Below are 21,155 nucleotides of genomic sequence, written 5' to 3'. Positions count from 1 at the left end.
CAGTCAACTGGCTTTACTGTCAATCGCGGATTAAGTTTCTGAAGTAGAAAGGTACAATCGAACCAAAAGGTTATTATATATAGCTTAAAAATTAATATATCCAAATTTCGTCGGCAACTTTATTAAAATGTTGTTATGACTTTTTTTTACAGTTTGACACACTGATAACAATTGAAGAGAGCCTGTTGCTATATTGTCGCAATATTGACTAATTTCACAATTGCAAATGTAGAATTCAGTTTGAAGAATAATATTTCGGCACCGCAAATATTCTCTCGAAACAAAATGCAACACGAGTAGCTAGTATTTTTCGTATTGATAGTCACACAATCTATTTCTCATGCAGTTAAATGGATTTCTAGTCACCATACGTCATTCATACCGAAGGGGCGTTCCTCGAATTTCTCATGTCAGTCAGAGATTTCGGAGTACGAGGTACGAGTATCATATTCGTGCTTTGGAGCGTATTACCAGCTGAATTGGTTAAATCAGCCAATTTGGACGATTTAATTATGGGCGGAGACTCCTGTATTTCCTTGTACACCCAATCGACATATCACATCTACCGTAATTGAACCTTTAAAAGAGACCTTCTCGTCCAATGAATTAAAAAATAAATTCTTCTCGAATCAGTTAATATAGCTGAATAGAGGCGTGTCAACCTATTTATCGTTGATTCGCTAAAAAGCCTTAATCGTACTGGAAATGCCTACTCGCGGGCCAAGCGATAATCGAATATTCTTGGCACGTAGCCAGTCAGATGTAACAAGTAAATCCGAATTGTTATTCTAGTCATGCCAGATTCAGCGGAAGACCGCTAGATACCAGAAGATCACGACCGAAAAAGTCTTTGAAGTTCTCTTGTTTATAAAAACACAGTAAGTTGATGATGTCGATTTATTTCTAAAATATATACAAATCAAATCTTTCTCCTCTACAATGTTTGTAGAACCGTACAATTAAGATTTGCGTGAAAGAGTGACATTTGTTAAAAAATTCAGTCTATGAACTGCTAGGTGTGTACAGGTCAGGTACAGGTTGACGGTGGGTATGAGTAAAACGATAGCCTCTAAGAGAAAATAGAAATGAGCGGCAAAAGTTGTTTTCATTGTAACGGGAAAAATTCGATGCTACGCCCTCGATAATCATAAATCGATTTCGCCTCTATGAAATAACCGTCACGGCGAGTAGACTTGTAGGTGAGGGGGGGAGAAATTCGCGGCGAAGCGGGGTTGCGCCGCTACCCCGGCCACTGTGGCGTGGCAATCGCGTGACGTCAGGATAACAGCCAATCGGAATTGACTGCCAATGTCGTCTGCATATATTGCTGTATTTACGTATTACTTAATATTTTTTCTTATTTCCTTTAACCAGCGCGAATTTAGGGACAGGATTTTGTAGGGATCTTATAAGGATAGGGGTATTACTGCTTCAAATAAGTAAAAAATCCGATTACGCTTCAAAAGCCTTTATTTTGAGCTGGTGTCTGTACATGAAAAATCGTTATTACAACAGAAATTATTCTTTAACAAGCAGGACAGGAGTCCACAAAATTCACACGTAAAGCGGATAAGGATTAGTTTGTAAGAATTAATTGGAACGAAACTCCCACGTACCACTCGTACGTTCTACCAGTCTAAACTAACATTGTAAAAAGTTAGGAAAGCTCAAATCAATAAACATGGGTTACAACCAACACACATTAAAATAATATTTATACATTGAAAATGTAGTCATTATATTAACAAATAAGCTTCCATCATAACAATTAATGTACAAAATTGTATTGTATATATCAGGCTATATACCGTAATGTGTACTACAGTATAATGTCCTACGTTTGATGCAATATAATTAAATTAGAAGTTGAAACGAAAACCAAATACGGTTTCACAAACTTTTTATTTGCTATCAAGACAAATTGTCTTGGTAATGATGTTGAAACTAGTTGATAGCATTAGTAAAATAAGACATTGCAATATTTCCACTGAGTTTTATTATGACACTACGTGTTCCGTCGTTACAAACAAGGTTATCAAGTATGGCCAAGCAACACCTGATAATGTTGTTTGTAATGACGAAATGTTAGTGTCATAATAAAAGTCAGTGGAAATATTGCAATATCTTATTTTACTAATATTAAAACTTCCACCATATCGTGCCCAACATCATACAAGATAGTTGATACCAAATAAAAAGTTTTTGGAACAGTACTTGGTTTTTGTTTCACCATGAATATTTCATCATTCTACTAAGTAACGCCCAAATCAGTTGAGTTTAAATGAGAAGGCTTCAGACATATTGGTAAGGGTGGAAATCAAATTGGAAATGGGAAGAATTCACTCAGGCAGATGATTCTCGGTAGCCTACTGAACCCGGTCGGCTACAGATGATGTTCGGTTGTCAACCAAATTGGGATTGTTACTGACGATTTTTAGTTGCCTACCTACCAAACATAGTAGGATGTTTCAAAAAGCATATAGCCTACTGTAACCGGTTGGAAAAATTTTCAGCTGCAGTTATCCATTCATATCTCAAAGTGCATTCGTATCAATGAAAAGTAACAAAGTGAATCTTTCCTATTTCCAATTTGGTTTCCACACACACTATTATGGCTGAATCTCTCAAATGTACTTATCATTCATCAAACTTAGGAGATTATACTGCACTGTACAGTGTAGAGTACGATGAACAGAAAACCACTATTAATCCATGGTATCTCATTCCAGTTTTTAATCCATATTGCACAAAATTAGTAATCAAATCAAAATTTCTAAACACAGGAGAAATTACTGTAGTGAAAGGGATGTTATTACATATCACTTGAATTGAGGTGACTTTTGGAGTTGAAGTAAAGCCAAGGTACAAAACATATTATTATGAAAATATCTTACCATTGTCAATAATGTCATATGATTTAAGACTCCCTTACAAATTCAAATGTGTTTTGCTGTTAGGATTATGTACATATGCAGTAAAACCTCTATGCAGTGAACCTCTTTACATCATAAATCTCCACACTTCATACCACCCCTGCGGTCAGTTTTACATGTAAATTTATAGGCAAACCTCTTTGTAGTGAACCTCTTTATCTCATAAAATACTTATCATACCAAGGAGATACTCCCGAGACAGCCTAACTACCTCCAAACATCAAATTGCCCAAATTTTGGTCCCCTCCATTGCGATGTAAAGAGGTTTTCCTGAATAATTGAGGATCTTAGAAACCAAGAAAGATAAGTGCAATTAATTACCAAGAATTATCAGCTATTATGTAAAAAAATTGCACTAGTCCCCCTAGGGTTCTATGGTCCTCATTTGTTATGTAAAATAAATGACTAAATGAATTAATCTAAAAAATCTTTACACGTGAGAATACAACTCAAAGCAAATTAGCAGTAGGAACACTCGTGTATTTAAAAATGCTGACTGCAGTAACTTTTCAACAGTCTGACTGAACTATTAAATAAAAGCAAACAAAACAATAAGGTGGGAATGGGAAAGATTTTTCTGATTACAGAAAAACCCGACTCTCTGTCTTACTTTGAAATTTGATTAATTTACCCAGCCTTAAATATTTATTTATTTATTTCAAAGGATGGAAAAAATACACTTTTGCATTCAAAAGAATCCTAAGTCTGGAGTAATGAACAGTAGTCTCCATGTAAACTTACTAGGAATTTCCAAATTAATCAATTTTAGGGGCGTACAATCCACATTGAAATCATGTAAAACTCAAGGTCGGAAAATGTCAGAAAATTGCAAATGCCCTACTACATACTTCAAAATTTCCATTAAAAGCTGTCCAGATTTGCCAAAGCAGTATCCACTCCTTTGTTTGAAAAATGTTTTTGAGTGACCTTAAGTGTTTAGGGTGGTAAAACATTTATCCTTGTGCATTTCTTATGGAACAACCGTTTTGGTTACCAAAAGTCGAAGGCAGCATTTCTTTACTACCTCCTTTAGGCAAGTTTCATTTGAGATATGAAGTTATAATTTTCACATTTATGCTGACAAATAGATGAGATTCACTTGTCTAGCAATCCATTTCTTCCCATGATAATATCTCCCTTGATAAATGCAGTTATACTGATTAAATAATTCATATTCCCCCAACATCAATAAGGACATAGGTATTTACTTCCTAACCATGAATACCAAGGGCAGGAAACAGTAATCTCATCTTCTGAAATCCATCACTTAGAAAACCAGATTATCAATGCACTAGATAATAAAATGGAAGTTGCTACAATATTTTTTGATTTCTCAAAAGTTTTTAACACTGTGGACCACCAATTGATACTCAATAAACTTGACTTGATGGTTTTTGTGTCATAGCTAATTTTGATTGAAACCTACTTGTCGGACCATATTCAATTTGTCATTACCTCAGGAAATGGTGTAACTTTCATTTGCCTGGGTACAGGCCTGAAGCAAGGAGTTCCATTAAGCTCCTTCCCTGTGCCTATCCTATCACTTTCAGACATAAATGATCATATAAATAGTTTTCTACAAATAAATGATTCCAATCCATTCCCTATGCTGTTGACACCAATATTGTTCTCACAGCAACAATAATTTTGGAGAATTGAAAGAAAAATGCAAAAAGTGAGTCATACTTTCTCTACCTATCTCATTGAATACATTGGAGTTCCTCGTCTCAGACAATGGCCATTTTTATAGATCAAAAAAAGAGGCATTTAGGCTATGAATTTTTAAAAAACATGATGCCCTTTACTGTCCTCTGTTCAAAAAGTTGGCTGTATTACCACTGCCATGCAAAAATTAGAGGTTTTGGTACTCATTGTCTTTAAGTAATGGTTATTTTATTAACGTTGGTAGCAAAAACTGTAACTACTGTTTTCACTAATATTTCTCATATCTTGCTCACTAAGGGTGAGGCCTTAAGACAAAGTTTCATTACACTTCCCTAAAAGACAGAGAAAAGAATGTCTCATAAGATACAAAGAAATAATATCTCCTTCATCTTACGCAGAAAACAGTATGTTTATACATATCTTGAATGGTATTCCCATCGTTGATTGTTGAAATAAATCAGGCCATTATATGTACCGAATAATTTTGTAAGGTGTGCTAAGAATGTTGGCTATGTTGTGTAATCTGACTGATGTGTTCTATTGAATCTTGGTGCATGAGTAATTAAACAGACTAAATGAGTAACAGGGAAAGATACTTTCCAAAAAACCATACCATACAACTTTGTGAAAACATCAGGAGAGGTACAGGCTAATGCTTGGTCAGACAAATGCAAATTGTCAGAGAAATGCAATTTGATAAATAAAATATATAACATAACATAGAAATACCCACTATAGAGACTGCACAGAATTGGCGAATCACAAATATATAAACTTTTTCAATACCTTCTTCCTAAAATTCCAGATGCTGACATTTATCATGCAAGAGGCCACAAGATTTCCATTCGAGTTCTTCTGTTGGGCACTTCCATTAAAGCTGCAAAACTGCTTTATGAATTGAACGATTTCTGCAGTCACACTCACACCTTAATCAATCCACCCTGCAATAGACAGTAAAAATAACATGGATGTCTCCCTTACTAAATTTATCTATTTACAGTTTCTCAAATCTGTATGAAATCATACTCACCGAACCGAACAAAAATGTCCAAATGGAGAAGACAGTAATCGACAGAATGAATGGGCGGCAAGGCTCCCATTCATTTTCTCTCTTCACCTAGGATTAAGAGTAGAGGTGGATATCTTGGGGAAGTGAACGATATTCCCAGTGTCTTCTACTCAGATTCTTTAGTCTCCTCATTGTGGGTCTATTTTCCAACCCTTGTAATAGCTACACCACCAGCTGTCATCTACAACAAAATTTATAATTAATTATGGTTATTTACATAATACTGACAATTTTGAAGTATTTGCTAATGTTTATACCTCTTCTTTATTGTCATATTCCATGAACATGTTTCGTGGGCACTTCAGGAGATGTGGAGGGTCATCGATGGTGAACATTTTTTCACCCGCAAATCTGAAATAAAGATAGGATATCTTTGCCAAAGTGTTGGAGGAGTAGAAAGGACTATCTTCATAGGGATTACTCATCACGCCAGCTTCCCTAATATAAGGGTACTCCCGTGGAAAATTATCTTATAGTGAATGACTGTCTCTCGCATGGAAGAAAATAATGCCCTAATAGTACTTAAGTCCCCACCCTTTGCACTTGCATTTACCCCGTCATAACACCATTTACAGCACATATATAGCATGACACTAATGAAAAAAATCCACAGATACTCCAAGAACATAAGAATATTATATGCTAAGTACGATATGTCACATAAAAACAGATTGTTTCAATAATTTTGAAAGTGAAATGGAAGAACAGGGATATACAGCGGAACCGCCGGTCTCACCTACTGGCTTTCAGTGCATTAATGGCCAACTTATACTACAAGATTCTTTCACTTTGTACTTACAGACGTTCATTCCGAGGAAATGAATGCAATTTGATAGGGCTATCAGGAGTTTTCCGCGCGCCGTATCCAAAAGCATGACAACGTTGAGACGATGGCATGTTTAGATTCAAACGATTACAAACGGTTTGCTGTTGTCTGCTAGTCGTTGCCGATTGGCTGTTATCCTGACGTCACGCGATTGCCACGCCACGGTGGCCGGGGTAGCGGCGCAACCCCGCTTCGCCGCGAATTTCTCCCCCCCTCACCTACAAGTCTACTCGCCGTGTAACCGTGGCTGTAAAATTATCATACTTGCGCAGCGCGCAAGTGAGGACAACCGATGCCCTCTATAATTTTAATTCACAGATGGCGAGTCAACAATATCACAATATCGAGTTGTGGTGTTAGCTGAAAGGGGGTGGATAGTCGGCAAAACACCTTAAATATTTTTGGAGGAAGCAATACTGGTGTTGATATCATGTTTGTAAGTATTACCGAATCAGATACACGAATACTAAATGTGTCACATCCTCATGTGTGAGGGCTTTAAGGTAGGTGAACGAAGTTTTGCGATGACCTGTCACATAACCCCGTTTTTAGACTTCGTCATTTAGCTTATAGTGCGGGGTTCATTTGTAAATCACCTTCGATGTCGATTCTAATGGGTTGGTTTTAATGTTTTATGTGAACGCATTATCTTTTTTTCTGAGAAGAACCCCTTCCGATATATTTGCTGAAATATTGGGCATCTCGACCATTGTATGCATGCATATTTTTCCTCAAGTGTATTATATCTCTAAATATTTTTTTGGTTGCTCACAATTAATTATTTTTACTTACTTTTGGATTACATTACTGTGTATCAGAGTTTCCTGTGAGCTGTTGATGACGGTTGCTTGTCGGCTACATCTTCTCACTCTATTTAAATATTTTGTTTCCTGCATTCGCATTTGGTTTTCCTAAGGTCGTATTATTCAATAGTTGCCCATCTAGTAAATAAATTACTTTACCTTTTTTTCGTTGCATGTCATCGATAAGATGAAGTTGCATTGTGACCGATGTTACAAACACAAGGAATTTTTCTTTCCATAATTTTATTGAGGATATTTTAGATTCCGCAATTTTAACAATTTTCATGCATTGCATATTTTATTGATTTTAATTATGACAGGAAACTTTTTTTTCATTTTTAAATGAAATGATGGTCATGATCAAATAACATCGAAACGAATGAGAATATTTTCAGGTTATTGGAGTTGTTACGCATACTGTGTTCACATGTTGACATTTTCAGTAACTATGTGTTCTTCTTGCGGTTTAAATTCCGTAAATATATCCAGTTTTATTTTATATTTTGCACTAAACGCCCATAGTAAATTGCACGTACCTATTTAGAATATATTTCTTATCAAAGATAAGAGATTTAGGGGAATGAGTTTCGTGTTAGTAAACTACTCGATGGCACATTCTGCTATTAATTATGGAGGAAAACCTTAATAAACCAATGTTGGCGAAACTTGTTCAGAAGCGGTATTTTTAGCAAAAAAAAACATCCTATTAGATACATTTATGAAGCCACTGTAGGAAGAAAATGATTGCATTAAAACAACTTGTTAATAATAACCCATTTTCAGTGAGCTTCAAATGAGGACAAGACGAATGACACTTTTTTTGGGGGGAAATAAGTCTTTTCTCCTGAGGATTTATCATTATCTTGATTTTAAGTATACCCCCTTTTGTGCCAGGACTTGCGGCAAAAAATCCTCAAATTGGAGAGACAAGCTAATATTCAATGTAGAAAAGGAATATATTGTAGAAATGGAAACTCCTATTAGAGCTGTGGAATTTCAGAAGAGGTTGTGTGTGGAAATAGCATAGTTGCCAATGAAGTAATGAATTTATAAGAACTATTTGATCTAATGGATTTGTAAAGTATACTACTAGTATTTTGCTGTATAAAAATTATTAGGTACGTGGTGAATTGCTCTGCTTAATATGGACGATGCTTCTCATACATTAGAATGCCTGTTGCTGAATGGATTTTTCAAGGGGTTTCAACTTCGTGAGTTAGCTGTCATAACTAATGTTTTGAGGTTTGTATCACTGTTATTGGGGGTCTCATTTCAAAACATTGTTTCATCAGGGGAGCAAAAAGGCATGAACAAAGTCTCGTGTAGGGATAATTGGATCAGAGATTCAGATCTTTACATTGGAATTTGTTCTGGTAATTGATCTAAGTATACTACAATATATCAGATTTGCTTCACAGATTTTCAAGTGATCAAAGAGGCAGCTAATGTCAGCTGTTGTGGCTCTCTGCCCAAAAAAATTATTGCTATTTATGGACTTTGCTCTTTGGTCAGTTTTTGCTGTAAGTAAATTAGAATCACTCTTTCTAATCCATCTTATTAATTTTTGGAAGAAAATCTCTATATGTGGTTAACATTTCATTGGTACAAATCCCTTCTATTTTTTTAATTTACAGTTCGTTGGCAGAGTAATTAGTACCATCTTTTAAAGGCTTTCTTTGCTTGAATGGTTGGCTTATACACTGATTGTGGCAATGTTTTTTGTGTTTTGGACAGTTTTCTTTGGATCCTGAGAGAAAAAAATTGGAATTTGCTTGCAATATGACATTAGAATATTACATGTATATGAAAGTAAACTTCTCCAGTATTTAAAATTGAATTATGTCCCTGAACATCGAACCTGAAGTTGGTAAGATATGTCCAAAGTCAAATTAAGTCTCCAAATTTCACCTCTTCCTCTGTCATCTCACAGTTTTGAAATGAAATATCTCTCATAGTAATACTCTAGTGCATTATTTTGTGTGACTGAATGTGGCCAAAATTACTCTTACTTAACCCGTCAGTGGCCAAAGTTTTTTTAAATCTTACATTGTTCATTTTTATAAAATGTGACACATATGACCAATAGAGAATGCGTATTTTTTATCCTGAAATATTTCGTAGAACCAGAGTTACATGCTGGTGCCATATGGCACTGCTGGGTGTTAGCAGGGTCCCTTCGCTGCTATAGGCATTTTGGGAAGAATGAAACGCCTTCAACTATGGCAATACCTCTATTTAATTAATTTATTATACATTAGATTTTGAATTGTAAGTAGCAAAACATTCAACACAAAGATCAAAGTTACATTTCTTAAATTCGTTTTTGTTTGAGACATGCAATAATCCCATCACATTTTCTCCTGGTGCTTTTGAGTGGAAATAACAAGATGGTTTATGCCATCGTATTGTATAATATTTGCTGCGAGGCGACCGGAATTTTTCCTTATTCGTTGTTCCTGATGAGAGCGAATTCCGTTCTTAACTAGATATACTTGAACAACAAGCCTCCATACCTGTAGTTGCGATATGTCGACTCCTCCAAATCCAAGTGTTGTGTTCACAGACTCCCAAAAGCCACATAAAAATTGGTCACTATCCTTTCTCATGGCCCAAACCCACTCTGTAGCCATTTATCCCTTCATCTATGATGTCAGTACCACTCATTTTCTCATTGTTTACCTCAAATTGTGTTGGTCTCGTCACATCTCGTCGTTTTGCACCACTCAAGTACTTTGCTACGCTAGTCACAGGATGCACACCATAGTGTGTTGATGCACCCATTGCAACCCCATGGTCAATCCATTGAACTAGGATTATAGGTGGTTCCTTATCACAGCTCGTAAATTCCCCGTGGCTCCTATTGAAAAATTGTGTTTGGGGTGAGATTTCTTTCGGCAATCGATTGTTCCAAGTGTACCAGTGGTATATATTATATACCGTCACCTTCTGATCCATCAGGAGAATCAGTCCTTGAACATAAAATATCAAGCCTCTTTTCTTCTCCTTGTGGTAACCAGATAGTGGCATGATTTTACATGAACTAGAAAGATACTGCCAGCCTGTGAAAAGGCTGTCGAAAAAATATTGTACTGCAGGTGCCATACACTCTCTCTGAGATTGCCCAACATTATTAACATCGGAGCTGTTAATTTTCCACACCCCTTGTCAAATTTCCATAATGCTTTTTTCCCTGGTAGGCCTCGAAGGCGATTAGGTATCCAGCTGCACCTTTCAAGAACCACACCTTGTAGCTCAACCTAATCGGCTTGCCTCATATGAATTGCCTGCATCCATGGGATCCGTAGTATGCCACCATACTCCCATAATTCCCAAGAAAGCTTTTTTATCTCTATGAAAGAAATATTAGGTACTTAAATGGCAATTACAGAACAGCACATAAATATTGGCACGACTAACTAACCACAGCATTATAAATCCACTAAATAATCCCAAATTTTTAGGTTTAATCCATTTTACTTAATTGGATTGATATTACTAATAGAATGGTGTAAAGATTAATAAAATATCCCTCGGAAAGCCGTAAAACTCACAATTTTTAACCATTTATATTAAAATTCCACAATTTACTAATCTCGCACCTACCGCTTATCCTGGTGGGTATTCCATACCCCCACACACACCGGTATTATTTGCACCTTAACCCCCCCAGCCTTAATTCCTAGCTCTGCCCCTGTTATCAACAGACTGTGAATTTAACGACATTTAGACCGTGAAAACCTGGAAAAAACCGTGAATTTTATAATTTAGCTAGAGTGGGAACCCTGCATATTTCTGTTAAGAAAGTTGTTTCATGATGAAATATTGAGCAAAAAATCGCAAGGTTAAGCGAAATAGGACCACAGGCTGAATTGATATGGGTAATGCCCAGCTTACCTTCACATATCTCAACTTTGAATAGCCTGATACTGCAAATTCTTTGTTAAATATTAGTTAGTACTTTACATTTCATGGAAAAATTATGAAATAATTTTTAAACTAATTATTATAGACAACAAAAGCACTTCCATTGATCAAGTACCCATAACTCATGGGTTTGGGAAAAAAACCTGTCGCTGTGAAACAGACAGGACAATTTGATGTGATCAAAAACACAATCAATTCAAACTGAATGATTAAGAGAAGAAACCTTCTACCAGGTACTTGAACCGAAATGTATACTAATACCTACATATTACATATTAACATTGCAAGATTTTAGGCTTGGCACTGCACTGCGGTGCTGCATGGGCATTGATGGGTTAAGTGAGTTAAGTCAAAGTTGGTTTCTAAAATTGAGCTGGAATTCAAACTCAACTTGAGTCTGAGGTCTGAACAACGTAGGTGTGTTGAGGATTCAAGATAAGTAAGATTCTGGAATTCAGCCCATAGACATTGATGGCTTCAAAAGATTTTGTGAGCTCTCGAGTTACCTCTGTACTCCATTGCTCATAATAAACCTGTTGTCTTGAAAAGGGGAAACCCATCAGCTTCCTCCAAGAACATCCCTTCTCGTATCACAATCTCCATTCCATGGGTACTTTAGTTACGCCCTTTGGACCTAGATGGTGGTTATGATTTTACTGTAATGGGTTCATTAGAGATTCTTCTCAGCATTTATTGCTTTAAAAAGGGTGTGGTTCACAAAGGAGAACTTGCAAGATTTTTCTACTGTATCTTTAACTTGCTCATCCCATAGCTAATCAATGTTCTTTCATCAATATCCTGCCCTTTAAAATCTGCCACCTATATTACTGAACTGAGGTGAAGCAAAAACACACAATGGTTTCAAATGCAACTTTTCATGTGCCATTTTGGCGTGACATCATGTCTATTATTCTAGCTTTTGTCCTGCTTACAGAATGATCAATAGTGTACAGAATTCTGGAGTTAGTATCCTTCTGTGAAAAATAATTCTTTTAAATTTGTCTGAAAAAATCACGAGCAATGCCCTGTAATCACTAAATAGTGGTGCTAATGGTTTCTAAATTGGTAAATGTTCACATACTGGAGCACTTAAAATATCATGGAACAACAACCTTCGCTCAGAGAAAGATATTCACTGAAACATACCCATGGAAAAATTGCAATTAAAATAGCAGTGAAGTTGCATCAACCATGGCTAACACAGAGACCCAGCAATACTGCAGTACAGTCAAAGTGATACCAATGATATATTTGACTCTTGGAACCATATTCCTCTCCAGGAGTTTAAAATACACGAGAGCGAGACATATCATGTCGACACAGATACTATGTACGTGCTAAAATGTAAATGGGAATACCTTTCTTGAGTACTTACTTGGGGACATAGCAATGAGATGCAAATGATACCTACAATACCTTGTGGTTACTGGCAGCGGATAATGATCTGTTGTATCCTGAGTATACTACCACATTGGCCTAGAGAGTATGGAATCATATCTATTAATACCTATTCAAGCAATCAACTATCAAAAGTAATTAAGTGGGTATTATCTCATTAAATGGAAAGACAAAGTAAAGCAGTTATGCCCAAGTTGGAGGCTTTCCTAGTGTATTTTCCCAACTTCGTAATCAACCAGGACAACTATCAGTGGCATCAGAGGTCACTCACTCTTTTTCATGAACCTGGCATTTCAATAAATTTGAGAATTTTAATCTCAGGAACTAGGCATTAGTGAGGTGATTTGTGTTAGGCAAGTTTAGTCATCCTGTATAACCTTCAATTATTTGAAAAATCAGAAAATTCTCCTGAATTAATAATTTTCAAAGCACTGGGGACTCTTTAAATTTAGCAATGTTGTGGTCCTGGTGTGATAACTGTACTAAATACACTTCTACTTCTAATTTATGACAGATAATGTTTTGTGTTTGAATAAATTTCCATTTAATCATATTGTCATGTAGTAATTAAATCCGCTGTTGATAAATCTTCTGTGTGTGGAGTTCACATTCCATGTCTTTATTTCTTTGAAACTTAGGTTCTGAGTGAAGGTACAGCTTCAAAAGAATATCGTTTTTCCTGGGAGGAGAAGTATCTAGCTGTACATTGGGAGGAATTGCTAGCTAAGGTGGCTCTAGTCCGATGAGATCAGCAGTGAGTGCAATTCTTTCGGCGCCAGCCCCCGACACAAGGATGTCTCATCCGGACTACAGACAGACTGCCCATGATCATTCAGCTCTTCTTGTTCTTGTACGCCACATAGGTATGTTCTCCTTTCTGTTGTGAGAAAAATAATGTGGTGTTATTAATTCTTTTGCTGTGTTGGATTTCAATTCTTGTGTGTAATGGGATGTAGAATGTAATGTCTGGTACAGGAGACTTGTGCTAGTTGATCTGCTCCGAAGGACCGATCACAAAGCAAAGTATGTTAAATTGGCATTATTACTGGACGAGGAATTAATGTGAATAGCATCAGCATACACAAAAGTTGCTATGTGAAAAGTTGTATTTTGTTATAAAACAAGGCATTGATTTTCGTAATTGATGACTTATTGTACTAGAGGTTATATTGATTTACCTTTTTTTTGTGAATTCAGAACAGTGAAATGGTTTCAGTTATGAAACTCAACTTCTTTTTAGTTCAAACAAAAAAAAATGCAAGAGGCAGTCGCCATAATGTGTTGTTTCTTTTAACATTTTTTGCAATTAAAAAAAACCGCTATTAATGTAGTGAGACTAGATACATTGCAACACCTTCAGTTCAGCAAACCGATGACAAGTGCAACAGGGGAGACAAAATTGGCAAAATTTGAAATTTTTAACACTTAGCATGCCGGCCCAAAAACTGCAGGTCATTCCCTGTGTGCCGGCCGTTTTTGCTATTTTTCAAAAATCTATTACAAAGTAAGCACTCAACTCATGATAATGTTACTTACCTCATTTGAAAGCTCTTGATTTCTTCTTTCAATAATATTGCATTTTTTAGCTTTTACTTTTCAATATATTTTTTATGTTGTTGTTGGAAAAAGAACTGTTTTTGAGTTTTCCAAAAATTTGACCAAATACTAGTATGCTCATATGATTTATTTTTAAGGTTCAGCATTGAAAAAAAGCTTTATACAACAATAAAAAACACAATTAAAATATCATTTTCCCAAAAAGTACATTTGAAACTACTCAAAGTGGAGCAGAAAAAAATTTTTTAGAGTGAAAAATTTTGAATCATGGCTCCACACACAGAGCTAGTTTGCACTCTGAACACCAGTAAGAAGTGTCATTTCTTTTCGCTTTTCCACTTTCTTTTTTACCTCTAGCAGAGCAAACTTTGCACATTTTCTGTATTATTGTCTTTCCTGGAGGGATTGGAATATTTTCTAGGAAGTGATTCCCAGTAGAAAGCCTACCGAGTTGGCCTCCACTAGAACCCTGTCGTGGAGAATCCCCCTCACAAATTGGCAGCTCAGTACAAAGAAGTTTCATGAACTGAGTTACTGACATCTTCTTTCCCTTTACCTTATTATGCAGAATACATGCATTCACTACACTCATGAGAAGACAATGAAAAGTGAGTTTCTTCCACCACTTCACAGTTTTGTGGTCAAATACCCCATATGACATCAACTGGTCTGTTAGGTCAACACCAGCCTTATTTTGGTTATAATCTAGAACACAAGCAGGCTTTGTTTTTTCAGTGCCCCTTTTTGTTTGATATGTTATCATTTGAGCAGTGTGCCTTGTACTCAGCATGTACACTGGGCGTTTGTCTTTCCAGCATATGGCTAGAAGATTTTCAGACCTACGAAAAATTTGTTCCCCTTTTTGAAGAATTAGATTTTTCCATTCTCTTGGTAAACCCCTCCTATTCTTCATTACTGTACCTACAAGAGCTGTGCCAATTTTTTCAAGTTCTCTTGCTAGTTCAGGACTTGTATAGAATATGTCAGTGTACAAGGTACGGCCAGCTCCAGATAAGCTGCCTAATAAATTAGTAACAATATTGATTACAACATTGCTCTGGCCACAAAATACACTAAAATTCCAGACGTAACCAGAGTCGGCTTCCGAAAGCATATACAATTTTATCCCATATTTATTGGGCTTTTGAGGCATGTATTGCTTGAATTGCAGCCTACCTCTAAATGCGCACATACCCTCATCTATAGTTATTTTTTCTCCAGGCAGATAGGCCTGCTGAAAACGACGCTGAATATTATCAATCAGAGGTCGAACTTTATGGAGAGGATCATGACCTGGTTCCCCTCTCTTCTTGAACAAATAATTATCATTCAAGTGAAAGTTGGAAAGAATGAGTAGGAATCGGTTCCTGCTCATGACATTTGGGCAATAGTTACATGCAACAGTAGGGTCTTTACTCCAGTGATCGATTAGTTGAGGTCTCTGGCTGATACTTTGGTGGAATATTATAGCTAAAAATTTTTTTATCTCTACTAGAGTAACAGTTTTCCACTCATTCATTCTAGATTTGACTGTCAAAGACTCAGAACTTCTCATTTTTCTCAACTTTTGACGTGCATATAAATTAGTCTGTTGTTTGAACATATCAATAAGTTCATTGTCAACAAAATACGAAAAAAAGTCCAGCACAGAACTATTTACATCTAGTTGGAAATCATCTGTCACTCCACTTATATCATTGAAAACATCCAAAGTCGGTATAGCATCCACCTCATTCCATAGTGCTCTAGGATCAGGTTGCTGGAGTCTGTTTCTGCTTTTAGAAGCACCAACAAGATTTGCCGGTATGTTGTTGGTGATTACTGTTTGGTCCATGTCCTCATTTTCTGATTCCGAATCTGAACCAAAAATGAGTAAATGTATCGGTAAATGAGGAAAATAGTGACAAAAAACGTATGGACACAAACATAAAAAAATGTAAACAAATCCAACTGACCAAACTAATATGTTTCACGTATATAGGTTAGGAATTTATGAAGGCAAATTGCTCTACTAACCTTCATTATTTTGGAATTCCTGCAGAACATAGTCAGGATCATCATCAGAATTGTCACAAATAATATCTTCATCACTATTATCACCTTCTAATAAGGCTTGAATATCACAGTCCTTCAACTGGCGTGAATCCATTTGCATGCTGTGAATGTCGAAATGACAACAGACGAGCAGGTGGCTAGAAAGCATAATATTTCTGCATGATTATGCCATCTATCGGCTTCAAATGGAACTAACTACACCAAGGAATGAACAGAGACACACGGATCACGTCTAGTGACAGAATAACTAATTTAAATGGTGTTGAAATGAGCATTCCGTCAATTGACGTGAAAAGCAGTTTTGGAGTTGTCTCATCATTCCGTCAATTGACGTGATCGGCACGCTAAGTGTTAAAAAGTGTGCAACAATCAGTGCATTTTATTAGCAGAACCACATACAGTGGAACCTCGTTAAAGCGAGTACGGGCTATAGCGAGACCCCCGCTATTACGAGAGATTGCCGATGCACCGTCAATTGACCCTATAATAAGCGTGTTAAAAAATTCGTTTTTACGAGGCCCTTTTGGTGTTGCCTCTCGCCTTAGCGAGGGTTTCATCGCCGGAAAAACTTACATCAAGACTACTTAATCTCTGTAATTGCTAGTGTCTGTTAGAAATGAAGTTAATGGAGTGCTCAGTCTCAAATTTATGTGGTAAACTGTCGTTTGATAAATAAGTAGTTAATTTTGGTGAAAATATTGTGGCATTAGTTTTCGCGAATGCTTGATCTTCTTTTGTTCCTCGGGCGGCAGAAAGCAGTCGTCAGCATACCCGCACGGCCATGAGTTGCATGATTAGAAAGCATTTGATGGCAGACACCATGGCCAAGAAAACACCAAACAATTAGTCGTTGTTTGAGTAAGGAAATTTAGTGATGCAAATAAACATCACCTTACGTTTGGATTTATGCTTACGTTTGTCAGATAGAAACTTATCTGTCACCGCACCACTCTGTTCCTGTATAACTTTTCGCAACAGGTATACATATTGGCTATTATTTGCTCCACCTCCGGTAAAGCGACAATTCGCTATAACGAGTGTTTATTGGTGCACCGTGGGGTGTCGTTTTATCGAGGTTGCACTGTATTTAGTCTATCCCTTTTTAAACCGATGGCATACTGTGCATGCTCTTTATGCACGTGAGAAATAGGCAGCCCAATATGATACGTACATGAAATGAATGGGTGAGTGTGCTACATAATTCTTGCACATCATAATAATATAGGAGGTCTGCATGCCTACAAAGGATCAAGCATTTTTCGTCTTTAAGCTATTATTCAAAGATGGAAATTGAATAAATTTTTGACTTTTCATTTGCTTGTATTACTATTAGTCTAATCCTAAGTTTTTCTTATTTATGTGAATTATTTATAAACACCCATGGGATGCAAGCAAGCAAGGGATGCATTCCATGAGGTCTTTGCGCTAATCGAATTTGAGTATTACGAGAGCATTTTAACATGGGGGAAACAGGGATGTTTTCCTGGTAGCATAGTTGTTGAGTTTCAAATTTCCTATAGACCACATATATTCCTAATAATAGCCTTAGAAAACCATATTTATATAAACATGCATAGTTTAAAATATCTTTAAAGATAATAGGCACGCATTCAAAGATGTATTTTCTCATTTAAAATATTTTCACTTGCTTTTGAAATTTCCTCCTTTCGTATGGGTGGGCTAACATCTAGGAAAAAATTCATGCTATCTCAGGGACTCGTAATGCATTGCCGGCAGTTGACAAATTTTCAAACCAGTCTAAAAACAATTCTTGTGTCACCTACGCCCTTTTGTTGCTCATCCAAATGACAGGCAAATGCTACTTTGAATGATACTTCATTGCTCGAGGAGTTAGTGAATGATAAATCATAACTGGCTTTAATTTGGAGACCCCTGTGGCATTAGCACCAAGGAGCAATGTGAAAAGTTCTTTAAATGCCTTGAAACCTGACCAAGGGTTTTCTTCCCAGAAAATGAATGGACGAGATCACATTCTCTTTCAACACAATCCTGTCTCGTCAACGTCAGTAAATAGTTGAGGGGAAAGGAGCCACTCTCAATCACAGCTTGGAATTCATCGGAAAATGTTGCAGCCACTGTGCTATCAGCACTTGCAGATTCACCTGATATCGCTGCACTAAAACACCAGCTTGCCGTTTTAAATTATGTAACCAACCGGAGCCTTCTCTAAATGTCTTGGAGCAATCATCACCCTCATCTCCTCTTATAGATTCAACTGAAGACACTCTTTTGCATAAATAGCTGCCTGTGATTGAGGAACATCATTTGACTGTTTATTATAAATCTGGGTAATCTTAAGTCTTTCTGTTTTTTTCCAGCAATGAATTTTGCTTACGTGTTGACTGCTTGGCTGAAGTTGTTTTGGCTGATGTCACTGACGTTTTAAGATCGTCTTTGTTCAGAATATTAGTGCAGACTGTTGATGTCGTGAGCTTTAACTTACGTGCGATATCGCTTTGATGCTCTCCATTGTCAAAGCAATTGTTCACTTTCAATATCTCTTCTATTTTTATTCTTTTTCTTGACAACTTCTTTATTTTTCTATCAGCATTCCTATTTTTTGCTATTGTTCACTTGTTTTTAATCCGTATGGCTCCAGTAAAAGGTAAAAAGTTGAAATCATAGGCCAAACATGATAGGCACATACGTAGTGTCAATTTTTGCCAAGAGATGGAGCTGCCTTCGGGAAAAACTCATCGCCATAGATAGTAACTACATTGCACATTTCCCAAAATTGTTATACCACTCCTGTCAGTCCTCAGTCCACACCTCTAAAGCTTCCCTCGTCTCCATGACAACCCAGCAAGCCTCTGACACCCCAGATCATGGCTCGTGCAGGGTTAATATTATGAAGACCATAAATCATTAGCTTTGAAATAAAATATCAAGTTACGAGGGAGCAATAGAAATATGTTCAACTCCCCCCTTTCTTGCCAACCGAGCTTTTTCAGCCTGCCTTCTTCAAAGCTCCCTGTTTCACAAGGCCAACTGCAATATGAGTCATCTATTGGGTCCAGAGGTGCCTTAAAATGAATTTTGGCAAATGATAAGTTGTGTTGATTGGACTGAAATTTTCATATTATGTGCAAAATTCAATAGAAAATGAGACCAAACACGGTATATTTTTGAAGCCTGTTAAGCATGAAAGTAGTTTCCTGTAAAAAATTAAAAATGGAAGTGGAATGGGGAGTTCAAACGGACAGAGCTCAGTGAGTGGGCAGTAAAACTGTGCTCAGGGCTCTCATGAATTTTTAGGCGGGTCTGGGGAGTTTCGTATCGGTTGGTAGAAGGACCAGATGTTAGGTTCATGTCATAAGATTACAAAGTAGCAGAGGAGTAGGTGCTGCGGTTGAAAGTATGCATTGTAGTAAACAAGAGAACAAGTGAAATTTGAGGTTCATAGAGGGAGGGGAAAGAAAGTTAGAAGAAGTAAGGTGAGTGAAATGGTAAGACATGACTGTTGAACTAGTATGTTTTATTTGATTTTGTCACCTTAATAATCTCCAGTACTTCTAAGCAGGAAGGAGGAACTTTCTTTTAGGGATGAGTCGATTCTCGATTCCACCGATTCTCGGGCACGGAATCAGAATCGAGAATAGATCGCCTAAAGTCGATTCCGATTCCATCGATTCCAGGAAGATAAATGTTTTGAGCATAGACTATACGTTAGGGGCATAAAGGCCGCTACACACCTAAGCGGCCACGGTGTCAGCCTTGCCCGCGCGGAGGATACGCCCGGCTCGCGGGTGCTGCGACGAACATACCTAAGCGGCCTCGGAAACATGAAAATGTCGGCAAGAGCGACAAACCGGCGAACCCTGAAATGGCGCGTGTTCATGAGCAACTCTCAGAGAAAAAAAATTGGAAACCTCGAGATCGGGAAGCAATGCATGCGTTTTCCGTTCTTTTATTAACCGCAGGTCAGGGCAAATCAAATTAGTGCGATTATGAATCACATTCGAAGAATTCATCTGAACCACCAATTTTAAAGTATAATAGATCGAAATATATTTTTTTATTTTCGAATGATATTTGAAGTCTGATGATAATAAAAACGTGCAGAGAGCGAGTTTTCCTGTGAAAAAAATTTCTTATAAATGCGCTGATAGCGTTTTAGGTTTTTTTATATACGTAACTTTTTTAGACTAACATGCGTCTGCGTCAATAATAAAAAAATTAGACACATTCGCGTTTGTATAGCCCAGTTTTATCAATGCAACCCTTGAGGAAGTTGATACTTGCTTGGCATAAGCCGCCGCGGCCTCCGGGCGGACTCGATAGGTTGCGTTCGCCCGCCAGGCTGCTCTAGTATGTATGGACGCAATGAACGCTACATTATTTGTTTAGCCACCGCGGCCAAACGAGAATGTTGCCACCGCGGCCAAACGAGAATGTAGCCACCGCGGCTATTGTTATTTTTAGGGATGGTCGGATCGGATACCTCGGATCCAAATATCCGTGGATATTGCCCTTCATCGGATACATCGGATCCAAAGTCGCGGAAGACATCGGATCTGGATCCGAAATTTTAAATAATAGCTTCAGTGAATGCAACGCCCTATCAGGGTGGAAAGAGTTCCGATTCTCTCTTCGAATGCGTCGTCGCATGCGATTCTTGTCCTACTCATGAACCGTTTTGTTTGAAAGCTCTCGCAGAGGTTGCGAGTAGAATTTCAGCCGTGGCCATGATTTTCAAGCCAGAAAGTAAAGGCAAAATACGACTGGCACATAGTGTGACTCTTCCCAAGAGATTGAACAATCATCGGAGGAATCTCAGCGCCGTAGGATAATAACCACGTCAAAAGTAACTACGTCGCAGATTTCAGAAAACCACCCTCGGCCGTCCATCAGCCCGTGTCTCTGTTGTTTTTTTTCGTATCCGAAATCACACGGACCAAAAATCA

The 21,155-nt window shown here is 37.2% G+C and overlaps 1 protein-coding gene across 3 annotated transcripts in view; it reads left to right on the top strand.

Annotated features, from left to right (window-relative positions):
- Positions 1 to 418: 418 nt before the first annotated feature.
- The window catches only part of LOC124164149 (protein brunelleschi), an 81,868-nt gene continuing 61,131 nt past the window's right edge, over positions 419 to 21,155 (top strand). For 2 of the 3 annotated variants that reach the window (XM_046541341.1, XM_046541339.1), the window contains exons 1-2: positions 6,790 to 6,929; positions 13,257 to 13,481. In XM_046541341.1, coding sequence (XP_046397297.1) covers positions 13,361 to 13,481 — 121 coding nt within the window. In that variant the 5' untranslated portion in view covers positions 6,790 to 6,929; positions 13,257 to 13,360. Of the gene's footprint in view, positions 879 to 6,789; positions 6,930 to 13,256; positions 13,482 to 21,155 lie in introns of those variants that run through there. The other variant, XM_046541340.1, reaches the window with a different exon arrangement.

The sequence above is a fragment of the Ischnura elegans genome, chromosome 8 (genome assembly GCF_921293095.1).
Source record: "Ischnura elegans chromosome 8, ioIscEleg1.1, whole genome shotgun sequence".
Lineage (NCBI taxonomy): Eukaryota > Metazoa > Arthropoda > Insecta > Odonata > Coenagrionidae > Ischnura > Ischnura elegans.
Note: the sequence above shows the minus strand (reverse complement) of the source record. Positions and strands in the feature narration are given on the sequence as shown.